We start from the raw sequence: 22,324 nt of genomic DNA, 5'->3' as shown, positions 1-22,324 counted from the left end.
ACCTGAAAACATGGCTGACCCTAACCCTAGCAGACCCCACCAGACCAGAGTGCACTAACGTGATTTTACTAATATCGTGACAGCCTAAGAAACATGACAAGACTGAATACCTGAGGAAACATAACCGTAGTAATGACAACAGCCTAAAACGTAGCAACCTATGAAATGTATCAGTGCCGCCTGCCCTTTGATGCTATATAAAATGAATATATAAACAGGACATCTACCCGGCATACCCATGATGGAACGCATACATTGCACCTGTATGATGGGATGACGCAATCTATACCTTCGTTGTGAGGACGTTGCATACTTTGCCTACATGTGAACTAGCAATGTGTACATAGCTGGTAAAGTGTGCATGGTACCAACTAGAGAAGCAAATGCATTGTGTCTCTGCTATGGTGACGTATGCTTAGTGTATGAACTTATAGTGCCGTGTATATGGAATTAAGCTATAGTAAGGGAAGCGATGGTATCTATACTATTGTACATATACATAGTGTAAGAGCTGTGATGACTCCTATAACCAAGCTGTGTACACTCTCCACCCACGGGCTCAGTAACCCCACTGGGGCCAGCAAGAGGTTGTTCCATCAGTATTTGTATAGCTTGGCCTTCTTAGCTGCTGCCACAAAAGGAACTCCCCTTCTGTGCAACTCCTCCATGATTTTAGGAATTGTCCAAATGCGCTATGAAGAGACACTGCCTCTGTCCAAAACCCTTGACAGAGTCTCTGGAATCGACAAGCATCATATCTGAATCATGAGACATGCTTACCGACATCCTGTTACTGACTTTAGTAAAACTCAAAAGCATTGTCACCAAGAGCTATGCCCTGAAATAAATGAACTGAAGATTACTAAAATATGACGTATTTTGAATTTATGTACAAATTATTGTTGTGTAAAATAACTACCCTTGTCAGAATTTAGATCAAAATAGGGCTGTGACTAAAGTTGAGTGCCATGCTAAGAAGGTTTGCTCAGAACAAATGTCGAGTAAATATGTGTTTTTAATAAAAAAAAAAAAATTCTAACTACATGAGGATATATACAGAATATGGGCGGAGATGGTAAACCTAAAAGCGGACCTGACTGCGTGCTGACACGTACCAACAGATGTGTGTAGTTTAAGAGTCGACCGTGATCCATACCACTTAATCTGTACCTGACACCCGCAAACAGAAATTACAATAATTACCTTGAACTGATTTATCTATGAATGTATGCATCAATATGTATATCAATGAAAATATATATATATATATATTTTACACACTTGTATTAGGTAACACGTTGGCAATGTATACCCTCCCAGAACACTCTGAACCAACAAACAAACTCCCCCCCCCCCTTACAGGCACTGTATGAAGGGCAGACCTATCCCTTTCCAGAGATTCAGTCTGCTCTGAAATCCTGCCATAGAAGACAGTATGAAGCTCATTGTCTGCAGGACCTGAGCTATAACTACCAATATAATCTTAAACTTCTTGTGACAAACTGAGCGCCAAAGAATTGCAAAGAGGGAAACGAAAACCCAGCAGTAATGAGAGAATGATGTACGCCCAACACCTGTGATTCCCAACTAGCACCAATTAGTTGTTTCCTGCATGCTGACCCAGTGCTGCATTCTGATGAGCCCTCTCCCCTGGGATGAATACCTCAGCTGTGCCCAGCAAAGCTCTGCATACAGCCAGCTCAGGCTAACAACCTGTTTGAAATTCCCTCCGCTCTGAAACTGCATAAGCGAAAGGGAATACATCACACTGACATTTTATGCCTCTGCTATGCAGCAAGTGCAGGCTGACCTGTGATCATGGCATACCTGTGGCCAGACCCCCGCCCAACGTGCAGACAACAAACATAACAGAAATATAAATGATGATATAACGTTTTCCAGTGCAGTGGCTAGCCAGCACTGAATTGCCCGTGTAAGCAGTATTAACCCCACTGATCACCGTGTATAAGCATGATAGTATACAGTAATGCCATTGCGGGCAGACAAACCCCATGGCAGGCTGAAATAAACCAAGCCATTACCCCGTATTTACAGGGTACCAGCACTCACGTATCCTGGCCGACTGGACAATTTTGTACCAAACACCGAGACCTCCTGACCTCTGAGCTAGTAGCAGTGCTTCTGGTAACAGAGAACTGCACAAACGAAACACACGCCCTGAGGTAGGGGATTCTGGGTGTTATATATCCCACGCCCCTCCCACAAACCCAGCCCTGCGGGCTTAATTACTTATTTACATTTTTTGAGTACCCATTCTGGTGAGCATCGAGCTGGCGGACCGCTGTAAGGCGAGCTACCACCTGTTCCAGCCCCTGTCTCTCAGCACCCCTTACCCCCCCACTGTCTTACTCTTTGTGGAACTGCAAATCTTTCATTTAATCAGTTATGGTTCATTGTTATCGCTCCAACCTGTTTCATTGGATTCTTGTGCTAATACCACAGCTAATATATGACGTTGACAACCATAGGGCCTCAGTATTGAAAAGATTACATTGATTTTTTGAAATTTAAATTTAAGATTTTGAAATTTTAATTTAATATTACACTCCCAAGTTTAATGTCCTGGGCCCCGACATTTACTTTGAATAAATAGTGTTGTTACAAAAGACCAAATCTAACAAGGAGTCACATAGCGGTACAATGACAGTGCCTAGAGGTGGCATCAGTAAGAGGAGACCATATAGTGGCTGAATGACACAGCCTGGAGTTGGCTGCAGCATGAGGAGAACATATAGTGGCTGTATGACAGAGCGTGGAGGTGGCAGCAGATGGGGAAAACATATAGTGGCTGAATGACACAGCGTGGAGGTGGCCGCAGCATGAGGAGAACATATAGTGGCTAAATGACACAGCCTGGAGTTTGCGGCAGCATGAGGAGAATATATAGTGGCTGAATGACACAGCGTGGGGGTTGCAGCAGCTTGAGGAGATCAGATAGTGGCTGAATGACACAGCCTGGAATGGGCGGCAGCATGAGGAGAACATATAGTGGCTGAATGACACAGCCTGGAGGTGGCAGCCGCATAAGGATAACATATGGTGGCAGTATGAGACAGCTTGGAGCTGGCATCAGCATGAGGAGAACATATGGTAACAGAATGAGACGGTCTGGAGGTGGCAGCAGCAGCATCAGGAGTCCTGAAAGTGACCCGGTGACAGAGTGGTGCAGTTGGTGGCCATACCAGAACCCGGTGACAAAGGTGGGGGAAAAAAGGAGAACTTGGCATCAGATGTGTGGCATCAGGTGGGTGGCAAGATCAGAATAGTAGCTGAGGCAAATAGGCAGAAGAAAATGGTCTCTTTAGTAAAAATGTTAGTGTGCACACGTAAGTATTGAGGATATGCATTACGTAAAACGTAACTTTTAATAATATGCTTAGGATAAAATATATGGTCCCAAATTATTATTTTTTTTTTTATGAAACCAAAGGAATGGTGTGCAAAAAACACCATGTGCCACCTACACCACCAAGTATTGAAGTGAGGAAAAGACCTCTAAAAGGTGGAAGGGAACAACGTAAGGTCCGTTGTAACCGGTGGTGGCAAAAACTTCCCCTGTAAGGCCCTACTCTCGCATTATTAATTCCCTTCTTGGCAAGTGTTACTTGCCCTAAAAAGGGTGGCCCCACACAGGAACCTCTCCCTATTTCTACCTACAAACACTGCCATTTACCAGGGTTTTTAGGTGGAAATAGGGATTGGTTCCTATGTGGGGCTGCCCTTTTTAAGACGAGTAATACTTTCTTTGAAAAGTTGGAAGGGAACAACATATTATCCATTGTAGCAGGTAGACGTAAAAAACTTCCCCTGTAAGGCCCTACTCTCGCCCTATTAATTCCCTTCTTGGCAAGTTTTACTCACCTTAAAAAGGGCGGCCCCACAAAAGAATCTCTATTTCCACCTAAAACCCGTGGAAAATGGCAGTGTTTGTAGGGGGAAATAGGGAGAGGTACCTGTGTGGGGGCTGCCCTTTTTAGGGCGAGTAACACTTGCCAAGAAGGGAATTAATAAGGCAAGAGTAGGGCCTTACAGAGGGAAGTTTGGTTCCCATTTCCAATTTTCGTGGAGTAAGCCATGATTCGATTTCTTGATGAATGACTTTTAGAAGTTCCTCCCCTGTGTGACTCCATTCGCCAAGGCAAACCATGCGAAGAACAGCATGACACCGCCGTGCCCTGCACACATGGTATGCTGGAGGGGCACTGAGACTTGTCCATGCAGTGGAGGCTGAGGACATGGTGGAGGATGAGGAGGCGGAGTCACACACTGTCACAGAACCAACAGCCTGAGAGCGTGGAGGCGGAAGCGGCGTGACCTGTCCAAGTTGTTGTTGTGGCTGTGCGCGAACCACATTTACCCAGTGGGCTGTAAAGAACATGTATTGTCCCTGATTGTAGCTACAGCTCCACACGTCGGCACTGCCATGCACTTTGGTACACATTGAAAGGCTCAAGGATTGGCCCACCTTCTGTTCCAAAAAATTGTGCAGGGCTGGTACTGCCTTCTTCGCAAAGAAATGACGGCTTGGGACTCTCCACCTCGGCTCGGCACAAACCATCAGTTCTCTGAAAGAGTCCACCATTTGATAAGGGAGGGACTGCAGCACCAGCAACTTGGACAGGAGCGCATTTAGCTTCTGCGCTGTTGGATGAGTGGGCGCATGCTCTTGTCTCTTGGACTTGGCTTCACCGATGGCTTGCTGGCGGAATGACTGACTCGAAGTAGGAGGAGCAGGAGAACAGAAGATGGTTATGACACACAGCTTCCTTCGGCTAAGGTGGTGGAGCCTTGGCTGGCTGAAACAGGAGCGGTGTGCTACTGGGTTATGCAGCAGGTGGACCACCACATCGGAGCCACTGTTCTCCCAGGCCGCTTTATAGTGATGCTGCATATGTTGACGCAGGGCAGTGGTGCCAACATTGGGACCCTGGCCATGCTTCACCTTCTGCTGACACCTTGCATGTGGCCAGGTTAACATCTTCCAGATGCTTGATGAAAAACTGCCACATTGCCGAGTAGCTGATTTTCCCACCAACAGTCCGCACTGATTGACTGCTTTTGGATCCAGACTTCTGTCATCATGCTGACTGCCAACTATGCTACCACCTTGCTGGCTCAGCTGCTGCCTCACGGGCAACCTGCAACCCTCTTCTCCTGATGATAATGAAGCCCCTTCTGCATCCGACTCCCAAGTGTGATCGGCTTCATCATCATCGAGTTGTGTCTGCACGTCACTGATGTCCTCCTCAGGTTCCTCAACAGTGTCTGCTTCAGGAGCTCGCAACACCACCTCCCACGCCACTCTCCACATCACTACTTGCCCGCCTAGCGGAGAAAGCGGTGGATGTCCTCTAATATATTGTCCTCACTAAATAGTGGAGCTGAACCCACAGCATAAGATACTTCTGTGGGGGAAGGAACAGCATAGGCCAGAGGAAGTGGAAGGACAGGGACTGCTCCCGGGCCATGCCAACTGAGGGTTGTGTCTGAGGAACCCACCTACTGTTGACTGGTAGTGTCAGATGTTAATTGTGATCAAGTTGATGATTGTGTTAACCAATTGACAAAGGCAGATGGGTTGCTGGTCGAGACACGACTGCTAGCTGATGCCGGGAGCTCAGGCCTCTCAAGCTCAGGCCACCTGCTGCCACTCGCCCCTAGTCTGCTGCTACATCTGCCTGATGAATTTAGGCCTCTGCCACTCCTCTGTGCATGTCCTGGCACTTCTTTGCCTGACATACTTAGTGTGTATATGAGGGGAGTACAATACACTCCACTATGTGTACTTTTGCCTGGCCTTTTACAGTATCTAGGTCCTTTAGATTTTAACAGGAACAAAATTGTACACCACTTAGATGTACGTATGGGGTATGCACTTTTGAAGGGAGGACAAAGCGCTTGAGTACGCTTAAAACAGTATTTGTCTACACCAGCAGGTGTGTACTTTTGCCTTGCCTTTCACAGTATTTAGGCCCTTAAGACTTTAACAGGAACAAAATGGTACACCACTTAGATGTACACACAGGTTACACTTAATAAAGGACAATACACTTTTAGTGCTCTGCTCACCCTAACTGGCTGGCTACTATTAGCTTTTCAGTTGTTGTACACACCAGTGCTACATTACACAGTTGCTGTATACTACACCCAAAACTGCACTTTTTCTCTCAATTTCACTCCCTTCCCTATCAGTGCTTCTAGGCTGCATTCTGGCTTAAGGTTAATCGCTGTTGTAAATAATCTTTTCTGTGCAACACACTTGTCAGGGTCCGGACTGGTATGCGGAGAGGACACGTGAGTGGATCCTCTGTGTCAGTGAGGCGATGGCATGGGCCGTACCAGGGGAATGGAATCTAAGAGGGTACTGGTTTTCACCAGAGCCCGCCACAAAGCGGGATGGACTTGCTGCGGCAGGTAACCCCCCAGGTCGTTCCACCCGATAGCGACTCAACCTCACTGACAGCTGAGACAGGCGCGGTACACAAGGACAAGGCTAGGCGAGGTCAGACGTAGCAGAAGGTCAAGGCAGGTGGCAAGGTTCATAGTCAGGGGCAACAGCAGGGGTCTGGATACACAGGCTAGGCATACACACAAAACACTTTCTCAGGGCACTAGGGTAACAAGAACGGCGAGGACAGGAAGGGGAAGGGGGCTTATATAGTGCTTGGATGTAAAACACTGATTAAGCCAGGCACCAATTAGTGGTGCACTGGCCCTTTAATTTTCATAGAGCCGGTGCACGCGCCCTAGAGTGCAGGGCCGCGCGCCCCGGGATGGAGCCAAAGGAGGACGGGGCAGGTGAGAGGATCGGGATGCGACCCGCTGGCGGGCACGTCCTGCCACGCGGATCACATCCCCGCCGGGGACACCTGAGCAGCGCTCCCGGACAGCGGGACTGCCCAGGGTGCTGCAGGCAGAAAAATGCCACGAGCGGTCCAGGGAGGGACAGGGACCCGGAGTGCTCGGTATTACAACACTGCTCTCTGTCCCTCTCTGCAGTATAACACTGATGTGACTGGGAGGGGAATCGCTGCTGTAAAAATGCTTTTCTGTGCAACACACACTGCTCTCTGCAATAGAATTCTGATGTGACTGGGAGGTGAATCGCTGCGGTAAAAATGCTTTTCTGTGCAACACTGCTGTCTGTCCTTCTCTCTCTCTCTGTAATAAAAGGCTGACATCACAGGGGTGGCTAGCTGCTGATAGGCTGCATGCTTCATATGATTCACGGTCATCCCGCTGATCCTTGTTCCCACCTTTCCAGGATTCCTTGCCCCATGTCCTCACATATGGATCCACTATTTTAGATGCCCTGGAGCCTGGACCGCACTAAATGGAGTTTAATGAAGCAATAGCATCTCTACGATATTCACATTCGTTGTGAATCAAATTTTTCCTGAAATTCGTAACAAATTTGGATTTGTCAGATTCGATTAGCTCATCCCTAGTCCGAACTATTCAAATATAATGTTAATCATCCTGTACAGTAAAATATGTAAACATAAATAAAAGGTAATACAATTATTGGCACTCAGGATCAAGGATATTAGGATCTCCACATAGTTATGATAAATGTTTAATTATGGAAATAAAACTTACAATGCAAATAAAAATAAGGGTCACAGGGCCTTTGGGTTCAGCTTGAGTAAAAGTTTACAACTATAGTTCGATAGAATATCAAATGACCACCCTTATAAAATACATAATAATCACCCCTCTGAATGATCACAAATGCCATGATAAAGAAAGGACAATTGCTAAATGATTAATAGTTAATGAATTATAATTTTCAAACAAAAATGTATGCCAAATGTGTATGGTTGAAATCCAATGGTAGCCATCTTACTGTGGGATAGGATACATGTATGAATTGTTCCGTAGATGGATACAGTCTAGATGTAGCAAACTGTTTTGTAAATAAATGATATCAGTAAGTTCTCATCTACACAGCTGTAGATGTAAGTTCATATACAATATCGCCCGATATTGGTATCCTGTACAAACAGATTAGCCAATGTGCTATGCACCACCCTTCCATGGGAGCATTCTGGACGAGGTGTCTTCTATGAGGAAAATTATAGTTGTGCCGGTACCAGGCACCCATTGCCTCAATGTTTGACTTCTCTATAACACACTTCCCCTCTCTGCTGGGCATCTGGAGGCCTCAGTCCCCAGGAGAAGGTTTATCCCAGATCAGTTAGGGAAAAACACCCTTTCCCTGCCTCACCATCACAATATATATGATGAATTCGGGTAGAAAACAGACATGGTGCACATCTACAATCTTGTATAATGATCTGATTGCTTCACAGCATAATATCAAAAACTAACAGGTTGATATAGTTGGGGTCACTGAGACATGGCTGGACTCCTCGCATGACTGGGCTGTCAATCTGCAGGGGTTTACATTGTTTTGCAAGGATAGAATGAACAGAAAAGGTGGTGGAGTCTGTCTGTATGTAAGAAGTGGTATGAAAGTCAGTGTGAACGATGCCATAGTGTGTGATGATTTTGAGGAGGTGGAATCACTGTGGGTAGAATTACAAAAGGAGGGAAATACTGAAAAAATAATATTTGGGGTAATCTACAGACCCCCTAATATCACTGAAGAGATAGAAGTTCGGCTTCATAAACAAATAGAGAGGGCCGCCCGGGCAGGTACAGTGGTAATAATGGGAGATTTTAACTATCCAGATATAGATTGGGGTCCGGGGTTGGCTAAAACTACAAAGGGGCGACAATTCCTAAATTTATTGCAGGATAATTTTATGGGCCAGTTTGTGGAGGACCCAACAAGAAGTGATGCCTTGTTGGATCTGATCATTTCCAACAACGCAGAGCTGGTTGGTAATGTAACTGTGCGGGAAAACCTTGGTAACAGCGACCACAATATAGTTACTTTTGACTTAAAATGTAGAAAACAAAGACAGGCGGGGAAGGCAAAAACATATAACTTTAAAAAGGCAAACTTCCCTGGGCTGAGGGCTGCACTACAGGACATAGACTGGGGGGAGGTGTTGTCAAATACTGATACAAATGGGACATCTTTAAATCAACTCTAAATAACTATACATCTAAATATATACCAAAGGGGAACAAATATAAACGATTAAAGCTAAATCCTACATGGCTGACAAATCAGGTTAAAAGAGCAATAAACAACAAAAATTAGCCTTCAAAAAATACAAATCTGATGGGTCAGCGATAACATTTAAACAGTACAAGGAGCTTAATAAAATCTGTAAAAATTTAATAAAAACAGCAAAAATTCAAAACGAGAGACAGGTGGCCAAAGAAAGCAAAACTAATCCTAAATATTTTTTTAGATATATAAATGCAAAATAACCTAGGACAGAGCATGTAGGACCCCTTAATAATGATAATGGGGAGGTTGTCACAGGCGATCAAGAGAAGGCGGAGCTACTGAATGGGTTCTTTAGTTCTGTATACACTATGGAAAAAGGAGCTGACATTGGCCAGGTCAGTGCTGGTAACACATCATGTAATGTACTGAACTGGCTTAATGTAGAGATGGTACAAGGTAAGTTAAGTGATATAAATGTAAGCAAATCCCCAGGGCCGGATGGACTACACCCAAGAGTTCTTAGAGAGGTAAGTTCAGTAATATCTGTACCCCTGTTCATGATATTTAGAGATTCTCTGGTGTCTGGTATTGTGCCAAGGGACTGGCGCAAGGCGAATGTGGTGCCAATCTTCAAAAAGGGCTCTAGGTCTTCCCCAGGAAACTATAGACCGGTAAGTTTAACATGCATTGTGGGTAAATTGTTTGAAGGACTTATAAGGGATTACATGCAGGAATACATAGGGGATAATTGTATTATAAGTGATAGCCAGCATGGGTTTACTAAGGATAGAAGTTGTCAAACCAATCTAATTTGCTTTTATGAAGAGGTGAGTAGAAGCCTTGACAGAGGAATGGCTGTGTATATAGAGGGGGGCTCTGTATATAGAGGAATGGCTGTGTATATAGTGTTTCTGGATTTTGCTAAAGCGTTTGATACTGTCCCTCATAGACGTCTGACAGGTAAGTTAAGGTCTTTGGGTTTGGAAATTTTAGTTTGTAACTGGATTGAACACTGGCTCATGGATCGTACCCAGAGAGTGGTGGTCAATGATTCGTACTCTGATTGGTCCCCAGTTATTAGTGGTGTACCCCAAGGTTCAGTACTGGGCCCGCTGTTGTTTAATTTATTTATCAATTATATAGAGGATGGTATTAACAGCTCTGTTTCTATCTTTGCAGATGACACCAAGCTTTGTAGCACGGTACAGTCTACAGAGGATGTGCATAAGTTACAGGATGACTTGGATAGACTAAGTGTCTGGGCATCCACTTGGCAAATGAGGTTCAATGTGGATAAATGTAAAGTTATGCATCTGGGTACTAATAACCTGCATGCATCGTATGTCTTAGGGGGGATTAAACTGTCAGAGTCACTGGTAGAGAAGGATCTGGGTGTACTTGTAGATCACAGACTACAGAATAGCATGCAATGTCAGGCTGCTGCTTCCAAAGCCGGCAGGATATTGTCATGTATCAAAAGAGGCATGGACTCAAGGGACAGGGACATAATACTCCCCCTTTATAAAGCATTGGTACGGCCTCACCTGGAATATGCTGTTCAGTTTTGGGCACTTGTCCATAAAAGGGACACTGCGGAGTTGGAAAGGGTGCAGAGACGCGCGACTAAACTAATATGGGGCATGGAACATCTTAGCTATGAGGAGCGATTAAAGGAGTTACAATTGTTTAGTCTTGAGAAGAGACGTTTAAGGGGGGATATGATAAACGTATATAAGTATATTAATGGCCCATACAAAAAATATGGAGAAAAACTGTTCCAAGTTAAACCCCCCCCCCCCCCCCAAAGGGCAAGGGGGCACTCCCTCCGTCTGGAGAAGAAAAAGTTTAGTCTTAAGGGGCGACACGCCTTCTTTACCGTGAGGACTGTGAATTTATGGAACGGTCTACCTCAGGAACTGGTCACAGCAGGAACAATTAACAGCTTTAAAACAGGATTAGATACATTCATGGAACAAAATAACATTAATGCTTATGAAGAAATATAAAATCCCATCCCTTCCCCAATATCGCGCCACACCACTACCCCTTAATTCCCTGGTTGAACTTGATGGTCATATGTCTTTTTTCGACCGTACTAACTATGTAACTATGTAACATTTTTGATCAAAAAGTACAAGCCCACTCGCCACATCAAGGCCACCAATTTAGAGTGGGTCCCTAACGTCCCTAGCATAAAATGGTGTAGCACCGGGCAGCGACCACCACCGCCGCAACACCAGTGCCCACAGGGGGGGGAACGACCCACTGGCAGAGCGGCCCCAATGCCACTCAAACCAATCTATGGGCCGCACCCCCCCACAGACACGGCGCCTGGGCAGCAACGGACTCCGCACAGCACCACACCAGTGTGAACAAGGTGTAATAGCTCACTTACCATGCTCTCCCAGTCAGACTGGGAGGCTGCTAGGAAAGAAATGGCCCATGTGTAGCTAACTACTACTTATATAGGGTTGGGCTGAGGGGGTGGGGAAGAATGAAGCACATGTTCAAACAAAAAAAAAAGGAGGAGATAGAAAACACAGTGTGAATTCGGGTAGAAAACAGATATGGTGCACATCTACAATCTTGTATAATGATCTGATTGCTTCTCAGCATAATATCAAAAACTAACAGGTTGTTAGTATACATTTTTGATCAAAAAGTACAAGCCCACTCGCCACGTCAAGGCCACCTATTTATAGTGGGTCCCTAACGTCCCTAGCATAAAATGGCGCAGCACCGGGCGGCGACCACCACCGCCACGACACCAGTGCCCACAGGGGTTGGAACGACTCACTGGCAGAGCGGCCCCAATACCACTCAAACCTGTCTATGGGCCCCCCCCCCCCCCCCGCAGACATGGCACCACGGCAGCAACGGACGCCGCACAGCACTATATATATATATATATATATATATATATATATATGTTTTAAGGCTAATTTATTAGCCTGTATTTGTGGGAGGGGCGGGATTTCGCTATAAGAACACGCGACACTACCTGTGCTTGACGCCGCAGGTTGGTCACGGTCACGTTCACGTTGGTCATCTGACTGCACGTGTCAGCTGTCCGGAAGTTCGCTCCAGCCAGCAGGGTATGGGTAAGTGGCCGCTGCTGACCGGGGGTAACGCTAGCTGTTCCCGGACTCTGGAGGTAAGCCAGAGTTCGGGGAATCCCTTGGTCAGCCCGGCCCCTGGTTATTTCATCATTCGGGCATTGTTGTCAGACCTGCCATCTCGGGACACGCTTATCTTCCGGTCAGTAACCTTACAGGGGTGGATGGGGGCTTGCTCACTGGGCGGTGTTATTCCCGTCTTCCTCCCCATCCTTCTCTCCCCTCCCCCCTGCAGTTACACATACGGGCCTCATAGTTGCTGTACACACGTTTGTAGTATTCATACTATACACACGTTTGTAGGGTTTATGCTGTACACACAATTGTAGGATTTGTGCTGTACACATGCTTGTAGGTTTTATGCTGTATACACACTTGTAGGTTTTATAGTACATACGCTTGTACGGTTTATACTGTATACACGCTTGTAGTGGTTACACTGTACACTCGCTTGTAGCGTTTATACTATACATACGCTTGTAGGGTTTATGCTGTGCACTTGCTTGTAGGATTTATACTGTACACACTTGTAGGGTTTATACGGTACACACGCTTGTAGGGTTTATACGGTACACACGCTTGTAGTATTTATACTGTACACACGCATGTAGGATTAATGTTGTACACACGCTTGTAGGATTTATACTGTTCACACGCATGTAGGGTTTATGCTATACACGCTTGTAGGATTTATACTGTACACTTATAGGATTTATACTGTTCATTTGCTTGTAGTGTTTATACTGTACACACACTTATGCACGCAGGATTCATATTACACACTTGTTTGTAGGATTCATGCTGTACACACGCTCGTAGGAATTATACTGTACACACGTTTGTAGATATATACGGTTCTCACGCTCAAAGGATTTATACTGTACATGCTTGTAGGGTTGGATTATATTTGTGTTCGTGGGAATCATGCTGTGCGTGTGCTCGTGACATGTGTGCGGTGCTTGCGGGTTGTGTGGCCCTGTGCGCAGGTATGTGGTCATAATAGTTACTACATGCATGCATATTCTTTGTCCTCGGTTGTGATTGGCCACATGTGCGTTCGCTTTGGTGGTGCATACGTGCATATAGTTGGCCTGAGTATAGGGTCATCAAGTTGGTGGTACAGCCACGCATAGCTGTAATAGACAGTTTCGCACATAGTTGTTCTATACACATCTGTATAGGCAGGGAGATACATGGTGTAGTTACTGACACGTCTTTAGTACGACAATAACTCGACGCACAAGTGTTGTATACCCATTATATCTGCCACGCCTGCAGGGAGGGGGACATTGCATTATTGTTACTGACACGCCTTCAGCACAACAATAACTCAACACATAGGTGGTGTATACCCATTACACCTGCCACGTCTGCAGGGGGATACATTGCATAGTTGTTGTTACTGACACATCTTCAGAGCAATGACATTACAGCACATAGGTGGCGTATACCCGTTATGCCCGCCACGTCTGCAGGGGGGGGGGTACGTCACATAATTGTTGTTACTGACACGCCTTCAGAACAACAAGACACATAGGTGGTGTATACCCATTATACCTGCCACGTCTGCAGGGGGATACATTGCATAGTTGTTGTTACTGACACGTCTTCAGATCAATGACATTACGACACATAGGTGGTGTATACCCATTATACCTGCCACGTCTGCAGGGGGATACATTGCATAGTTGTTGTTACTGACACGTCTTCAGAGCAACAATAACACGACACATAGGTGGTGTATACCCATTATGCCTGCCACGTCTGCAGGGCGTTACATTGCACAATTGTTGTTACTGACACGCCTTCAGCGCAATGACGTTTCGACACACAGGTGGTCTATACCCATTATACCTGCCACGTCTGCAGGGGGATACATGGCCTAATTGTTGTTACTGACATGTCTTCTGAGCAACTATATTACGACATATAGGTGGTGTATACTCACTGTGCCTGCCACGTCTACAGGGGTGTATGTTGCATAATTGTTGTTGCTGACACGCCTTCAGAGCAACAACATTACGACACATAGGCGGTGATATAATCATTATTCCTGACTGTGTGGATAAGTTCCTCTGTGTATCTGTTCATATAGTTTGTTCAGTGCATATGCTTGTTTATGCAGTTCTTTCTAGCCACACGTTCATAGTCTGTCCGGTGTACGCGCTCAAAGCTTTATACATACGCCCATATAGTTTTGACTGTGTATACGGTCGTGAGTTGTTTGAGCATGTGATTGTGGTGTTAGTGAGGTGCATCTGGCCTTGATGATTATGCCGGGCTCACGTTTATATTTTTATGGTCGGCGTGTGGATCAAGAAGTCATGCTAGGCATATATTCTTGGGGCAGGATTGTTCTATTCGGTATAGATTCATAGGTTCATTAGGTACACGTTTCATGATATTTTGTTGTGCTATGTTACGGTATTTAGACCATACACCCGTGTCTATGATACTGCGCGGGTTTCATGACTTTGGGCGAATCTGCACGGATAATTCCATGGGTTACCATTTTATTAAAATTGAGTCGTACATAGGAAAATATAGCTGAGGTTTGGTTTATTACTTGCAACGTCGACGGGTCAAGCAGGGTTACCACCTGTCTCAGCTTCAGGTTGACGTTGATACTAGTAGTCACATATGTTGGTTCGGCTAGATCAGTCACATCTGCAGGTCAGTCTGGATACAACCTTGCACGACTTTGGGTTGGCAATAATGTTGGCAACGTCGTTATGTGTCCATATGTTTACTTAGCATTAGAGACATAGCTTGTTTCTGTGTGGTTGGTTTTGTTTGTTTTGACTTAGGTTGACCATGATAGTTATCACATGTTGGTTGTGTCTCATCATCATGTTGCTGCGTAAGTGGTTTCATTGCCGTTAACGTTCACAGGTTGGTTACAGTGGTAACCTGACACAGGTTTAGGTTGGTGGTTACGTAGTCTTTTGTGTATACATGTTGTTAGCACTTGGAGTAGTGTATACGGGGATAGGGTTGTTCTCTGTTGGGACTTTTCACATTCGCAGCTCACTGAGAGCTTCCAACGTGTAGCCTAGAATACTTTCACGATATTTTACATTAGATACTTAGAGGATATCTCATGTACCATTTTATTCCTATTTGCATTCATCGGGTTTTGCCACTCTTCTTTGCATCCATCATAATATTATCAAAGTATATCTTTCAGGTATCCAGCATAATATCATGTGGTCTTGCTCGGACAGGGCGTCATCGTTTGCATTCCATGCCATCAAATCTGCCCTGGTGAGTGCGCAAGAGGGAGGTTCGAAGCTCTCTAGCCATCAGCTCTAGCAGCTGGCTTAGTTAGTTGGTTGGTTAGTTGACGCTTTAGGTAATTCCCCATGGCGACATCAGGACAGCTTAACATTGGAGGCTGCGTTGTCCTTCAGTTGTCATGGTTTCCTAAGGTTTAGGGGGATTACATGCAGATGCATGGCTGTAGTTACAATAACTTTGCAGGGATGCAAATAGTTACGCATTGATATTGTATAGCAGATGAATGTTATTGTCAGGTTATCATCATACGGTATTCTCCCGAGTCCCACGAGTGATGCTCAGCTCGGGTGTGGCAAGCTTCGCTTCCACATGTCAAGGATCCAACGGGATCAGCCGCTGCCATTTTTAGGGGGCGGCACTCACTGCTAAGTTGTTTGTCAAACAGGTAGGTATTCTTGTTAAATTCTTTATAGCGATCTGTCCACTATATCCAGACATTCCCTTAGCATTGGGGCTGCTGCACCGACCTCACATCATGGTGTGCCTGCATACGTGGTTAGGAAATTGGGGTGCTGGGAATTCAGTACTACGTGCACTATACCCCCATTCCATAGTCGGTAATGCACGATGCATTTCAGTCTTTGGTCACGGGGTTATTGCGCTTGTTAATAGCGCTTTGTTCTCATTATGAGTTTTGACCTCTATTTATCAGGTGTACTCCTACGCGGCAGTATATGGCATAACTCTGACTGCCTAGATAGGTTACAGGAGGTAGTAGGGAATAGGTTTTTAGTTAGAGGTTTAGTGAGGTAGGCTCGCTCCCTCAATATCATTTTCACTTCATGACTATCATTACACATCAGGGTATACCCTCTATTTATCAGGTGTACTCCTACGCGGCAGTATATGGCATAACTCTGACTGCCTAGATAGGTTACAGGAGGTAGTAGGGAATAGGAGTTTAGCTAGAGGTTTAGTTAGGTAGGCTCACTATACGATTGAGCACCGACCACAAATAAATATATAAATATATATATATATATATATATATATACACACATACATGCTTTGAGGGTATTTTCCCATGTGCCGTATTTTGCTGCGTATTTGCTGCTGTGTATTTTCTTTCCCATTGAAGTCAATGCTTAGCAAAATCAGCTGCGCATTTTGCTACCCATTTATTTCAATGGGAAAGAAAATACACAGGAGCAAAATACGGCATGTGGGAACATACCTTGAAAGTTGATGTAAAGGCCAGGAGGACAGTCTTTAAGGTATGTGCACAATGATGAATTGGAGACTAATTTAATTACCGTATTTATCGGGGTATACCACGCACCGGCCTATAACACGCGCCCTCATTTTACCAAGGATATTTGGGTAAAAAAAGTTTTTTACCCAAATTTCCATGGTAAAATGAGGGTGCGTGTGTGCGCGTGTATACCCCGATATACCCCCAGGAAAGGCAGGGGGAGAGAGGCCGTCGCTGCCCGCTTCTTTCCCCCTGCCTTTCCTGGGGTCTAGAGCGCTGCTGTCGGTCCTTTTCACCCCCTGGTTATCGGCGCTCCAGGCCTCCGTCGTGCGTCCCCAGCGTCGTTGCTATGCACGGCGCGGCGCTCTGACGTCATGCGCCGCACCGTGCATAGCAACGACGCCGGGGACGCACGACAGAGGCCTGGAGCAGCGCGGACCCGACTCAGGTAATTATGCCACCTGGGATGGGGGGAGGCAACGGGGCAGCGGCGCCGGCAATGGGTGCCGCTGCCCCTTCTCTCCCCCTGGCTGTCGGCGCCGCTTCTCTCTCCCTGGCCATCGGCGCCGGCACCGATAGTCAGGGGGACAGAACGGGCAGCGGCGCCGATAACCAGGGGGTGAAAAGGGCCGACAGCAGCGCTCTAGACCCCAGGAAAGGCAGGGGGAGAGAAGCGGGCAGCGACGGCCTCTCTCCCCCTGCCTTTCCTGGGGGTGTATCGGCGTATAACACGCACACAGACTTTAGGCTAAAAATTTTAGCCTGAAAAGTGCGTGTTATACGCCGATAAATACGGTAATTAATTCCACTTGTATTCCATTTAAATTTCCATTGACTTTAATGGACTTTCCACATCCCTGTTCACAGGAATTTCTGCTAGTAGAATTCATATGCTGAATTCTGTTCAGCCTTAAAATAAAACATGTTCGTTCTTCAGGCGCAGTCCTCGTTTTTTTTTTTTTTATGCTGACAAAATGAGTTCAAATTAGTAAAATCATGCAGAATTTGCGGAGAAATTTCATGCAGAAATTTCATGCAGAAATTCCTCGCAAATTCCCCACAATTTCCTCACAAATTAGCACAATTTCCACACGAATTCCGTGCAAGGGGGGAAATGGCAAAAAAAATGAAAAATAATAAGATTTTCCTCACCAAAATTATTCCTCGTCAATTCTGCTCCAATTCCTCAGCATGAACATACCCTTAGGGCTCCTAGGGCTTTATGCATCTTTTTTCAGGAACCTGGAAAGTAGAGCTAATTTATTCTGACTAAATCAATCAACAGCCAATCCATCAGGTTCAGCCATTTACTGTAAGTTAACTTAACACTATTCCTGGTCTCTGTATGAGAATCTCAGTGATTCTCTGAAAGAGTCCCAATGTAGTATTTTTGAACAAGAAAAGCCCATCATTTTCTTTATTTTCTAAATATTTTTTACATGCATGTATTGGCTCATATATTGTAACCTCCTTAGTGGTGGTTATCAGTTTATTGTCCTATATGTACACGGGATTTTGTATTCAATTGAGGCCTGACCAAAATTATATAACATTTTGGGAAAAATATAAAGCTTAAAAGTCCAGCACTCGAAGCCAAGATGGAGAAAATTTCTACAGCCACCATGTTTTTCCCTTTGGTGCTCAGATAGGAAGGTACCATAGTAATCCAGACACTACAGAACACCAGCATACTGAATGTGATGTACTTGGCTTCATTAAATCGATCTGGTAATGTTCTTGCCAAATAAGCTAAAGTAAAGCTAATTGCTGTCAGGAAAAATAAATAACCTAGAATAGCAAAAAAGGCTACTTGGGATCCCTCATTGCACTGAATGATGATCCTTCTCTGATAGGAATGTGTGTCATGCTCCAGATATGGGGGAGAGAAGTATAGCCAAATAATGCTGATAATAACCTCAATGGCTGAGGCCAATACAACTATAGAGTTGGACATCTTAATTCCAATCAGTTTTCTCCATCGATTTCCAGGTCTGGATATTTTAAAAGCTGTATAGACAGTGATGGTTTTGGCCAAAATAGAAGACACGGAGATGGAGAAGATGATGCCAAAAACTATTTGTCGTAATTTGCAGGTTCTATCAACAGGACGACCAATAAATAAAAACACACAGAGAAAGCACAATGACAGCGAGATGAGAAGGATGAAGCTCAGGTCCTTGTTATTTGCCTTCACAATTGGTGAATTTTTATGTGAGACAAATATTCCTAATATCAGAACAGATATTGTCCAAAAGAGAAGAGCAATAGATGATAAAGCTATGGAGAGTCCATCAGAAAAGGAAAGGAAGTCTTCAAGTTTGGGAAAACATTGATCTCTTTTACTGTTTGAAAATTCAGTATCCAAACACTTCAGGCAATTTTCACTATCTGGAAGGACAAAATAAAATTTTAATATGTGTTATTTTTAGAAACATATAAGTTAAACTCATTTTGCTGTAATGCACTGTATAATATACTTACCTGGTCACTCTCCATTGGCAAACTCTTCCTCCTAGCCTCTACAGCACCGATAGTGTTCCTCAGCAGCTTTACTAGATAAGTGATCAAGACAATGAAAACTTACCCAGGCTAGCCCTTCATCTCTGCCACAGTCCTCTTCTTTATTACTGTTGCTGATGTGCAATACAGACACGAAATGTCCACTCAGCAGCTGATCTCTATGCTGTCTAGAGATCAGCAAGCTTTTGAAAAGTTCAACCCGCCAGACTCACCATACTTTCATGAAATGTGCAGTTCTGGGTTAACTAGTTTGATGTAAACGGCAATAAAATAAACTCCTAAACTGGTGTATAACACAGCCTATGAGCTCTAAAGCCCTGTATAACACTGTTAGGAGAGTATTCAAGTTTAAGGCTCAGTTATCACAACATGCAGTAACCCATAGCAACTAACAATACTGTAGTTTTTTTTCCCGCTACAATAAAGCCGCATAATGTGTTCCTGGTGGTTGGCAGATGTTTGGCAGTGTTAAAATGCACATGGAGGTATCGGAAGATGTCTTTTTCCAATCCATTTCTAAAAATTACTCCTTTTTGGCAGTAGCAACAGGTTTTGAGTCTGGCAAGTGAAGAAGTTATGGATTTTTCCAATCATTCCAAAAAGTATCCCTTTTTTGGAGCAGCAACAGGATTGGTGTCCCAAAATAGTGAAGAAAAAATAGCTTTTAAATAAAAAGTCAAAACATTTTCCAATTTTTATGGATGTATGTGTAGGCCTGGCTGGAAGTAGCAGTAGCAAGCGTAATGGCGGACTGGTTGAGGTTTTAGTTAGGCATGAGCGAATCGAATCTGTGCAATCCGAATTAGTTACGAATTTCAGGAAAAAATTTGATTTGTAACTAATGCGAATATCGCCGCGATTCGATAGGGACAGAGAGCAGTGTGTTGCACAGAAAAGCTTTCTTTAAAGCAGCGATTCTCCTCAAGCCCGAATCCAGCCTAGAAGCACTGATAAGGAAAGGAGTGAAATTGAGAGAGAGAGTGCAATTTTGGGTGTAGTACACAGCGACTTTGTGATGCAGCACTGGTGTGTACAAAAATTGAAAAGCTAATAGTAGCCAGCAAGTTAGGGTGAGCGGAGCACTAAAAGCGCATTGTCCTCTATTAAGTGTAACCTGTGCGTACATCTAAGTGGTGTACCATTTTGTTCCTATTAAAGTCTTAAGGACCTAGATACTGTGAAAGGTCAGGCAAAAGTACACACCTGCTGGTGTTGTAGACAAATATTGTTTTAAGCGTACTGTAGCGCATTGTCCTCCCCTCATAAGTGCATACAACATATGTACATCTAAGTTGTGTACCATTTAGTTCCTGTTAAAGTCTTAAGGACCTAGATTCTGTGAAAGGCCAGGCAAAAGTACACACCTGCTGCTGTTGTAGGCAAATACTGTTTTAAGCATAGTGGAGCGTATTGTACTTCCCTCATATACGCACTAAGTATGTCAGGCCGAGAAGTGCGCAGAGGATTGGTAGAGGCCTAAATTCATCAGGCAGAGGTCACAGCAAACTAGGGGCAAGTGGAAGCAGGAGTCACAGCGAGAGGCCTGAGCTCTCAGTATCAGCTAGCGGTCGTGTCTCGACCAGCAATCCATCTGCCATCATCAATTGGTTAACACAGTCATCCACTTCATCACAAGTGACATCTGACACACCCAATCAACAGTCAGTGAGTTCTTCAGAAACAATCCTCAGTTGGCATGGCCTGGGAGCAGTCCCTGTCCTCCCATTGCCTCTGTCCTATGCTGTTCCCTCCCCACAGAAGTATCTTGTGGGTTCAGCTCCACTATTTACTGAGGACTATATAGAGGACAGTCAGTAGCTACTGCCCACCCAAGAAGTGGAGGAGACATCTGCCGCTTCCTCCACTAGGTGGGCAAGTAGTGAGGAGGAGAGTGGTGTGGGAGGTGGTGTTCCGAGCATTCTGGCACCTGAAGCAGACACTGTTGAGGAACCTGAGGAGGAATCAGTGAAGTGCAGACAGAACTCGGAGCCAAGTCTGGAGCCAAACATTCCAGGGGAAGACCACCTGCTTCTCGGCAGCTTACCTTCACGGGAGGTAGTGAAACAGGGGTTCCTGGAGTTTGCTACAAAAGCAGTCATTCAGTATGGACTATTGATGGGAAAATCAGCTACTCGGCTGTGTGGCAACTTTTCATCAAGCATCCGGAGGATGTTAACCTGTCCACATGCAAGATGTGTTGGCAGAAGATGAGGCGTGGCCAGGGTCTCAATGTTGACTCCACAGCCCAGCATCTACATAAGAAACGTCACGATAAAGAAGCCTGGAGAAAGAACCGTGGGTCCGATGTGGTTGTCCAGCCTGCTGCATCACCCAGTGGAATGCCGCATAGTGTTTCAGCCAGCCAAAGCTCCACCACCTCAGCCGAAGGGAGCTGTGTGTCATACCCATCTTCTGTCACTCTAGATACTTCTGCTCCTCCTACTTCGAGTCAGTCATTCCACCAGCAATCTATCGGTGAAGCTATGTCCAGGAGACACCAGTATCCGCCCACTCATCCAACATCACAGAAGCTGAATGTGCTCCTGTCCAGGTTGCTGGTGCTGCAGTCCCTCCTTTTTCAAGTGGTGGACTCTGCACCTTTCAGAGAACTCATGGCTTGTGTCGAGCCGAGGTGGAGAGTCCCAAGCCTTCATTAGTTTGCAAAGAAGGCAGTACTAGCCCTGCACAATTTTGTGGAACAGAAGGTGGACTGGTCCTTGAGCCTGTCAATGTTTACCAAAGTGCACGGCAGCGCCGACGTCTGGAGCTGTAACTATGGTCAGGGACAATACATGTCCTTCACTGCCCACTGGGTAAATGTGGTTCCTGCACAACCACAATAGCAACTTGGACAGGTCACGCTGCTTCTGCCTCCACACTCTCAGGCCGTTGGTCTTGTGACAGTGTGTGACTCCTCCTCATCATCCACCACGTCCTCAGCCTCCACTGCATGGACAAGTCTCAGTGCCCCTCCAGCATACCATGTGTGCAGGGCTCGGCATTGTCACAATGTTCTTCACATGGTTTGCCTTGGCAACCAGATTCACACAGAGGAGGAGCTGCTGAGTCATTTATCAAGAAATTGAATCATGG

General features: G+C 45.2%; 1 protein-coding gene across 1 annotated transcript in view; it reads right to left on the bottom strand.

The window, feature by feature from the left end:
- Positions 1–18,200: 18,200 nt before the first annotated feature.
- LOC130360139 (vomeronasal type-2 receptor 26-like) overlaps positions 18,201–22,324 on the bottom strand; it is a 52,299-nt gene continuing 48,175 nt past the window's right edge. The window contains exon 7 of the mRNA XM_056563069.1: positions 18,201–19,099. Within this exon, the coding sequence (XP_056419044.1) occupies positions 18,201–19,099 (899 nt within the window). The remainder of the gene's footprint in view (positions 19,100–22,324) is intronic.

Source organism: Hyla sarda, chromosome 1 (genome assembly GCF_029499605.1).
Source record: "Hyla sarda isolate aHylSar1 chromosome 1, aHylSar1.hap1, whole genome shotgun sequence".
NCBI classification, from domain to species: domain Eukaryota; kingdom Metazoa; phylum Chordata; class Amphibia; order Anura; family Hylidae; genus Hyla; species Hyla sarda.
This window is presented reverse-complemented; position numbering and strand designations above follow the sequence as displayed.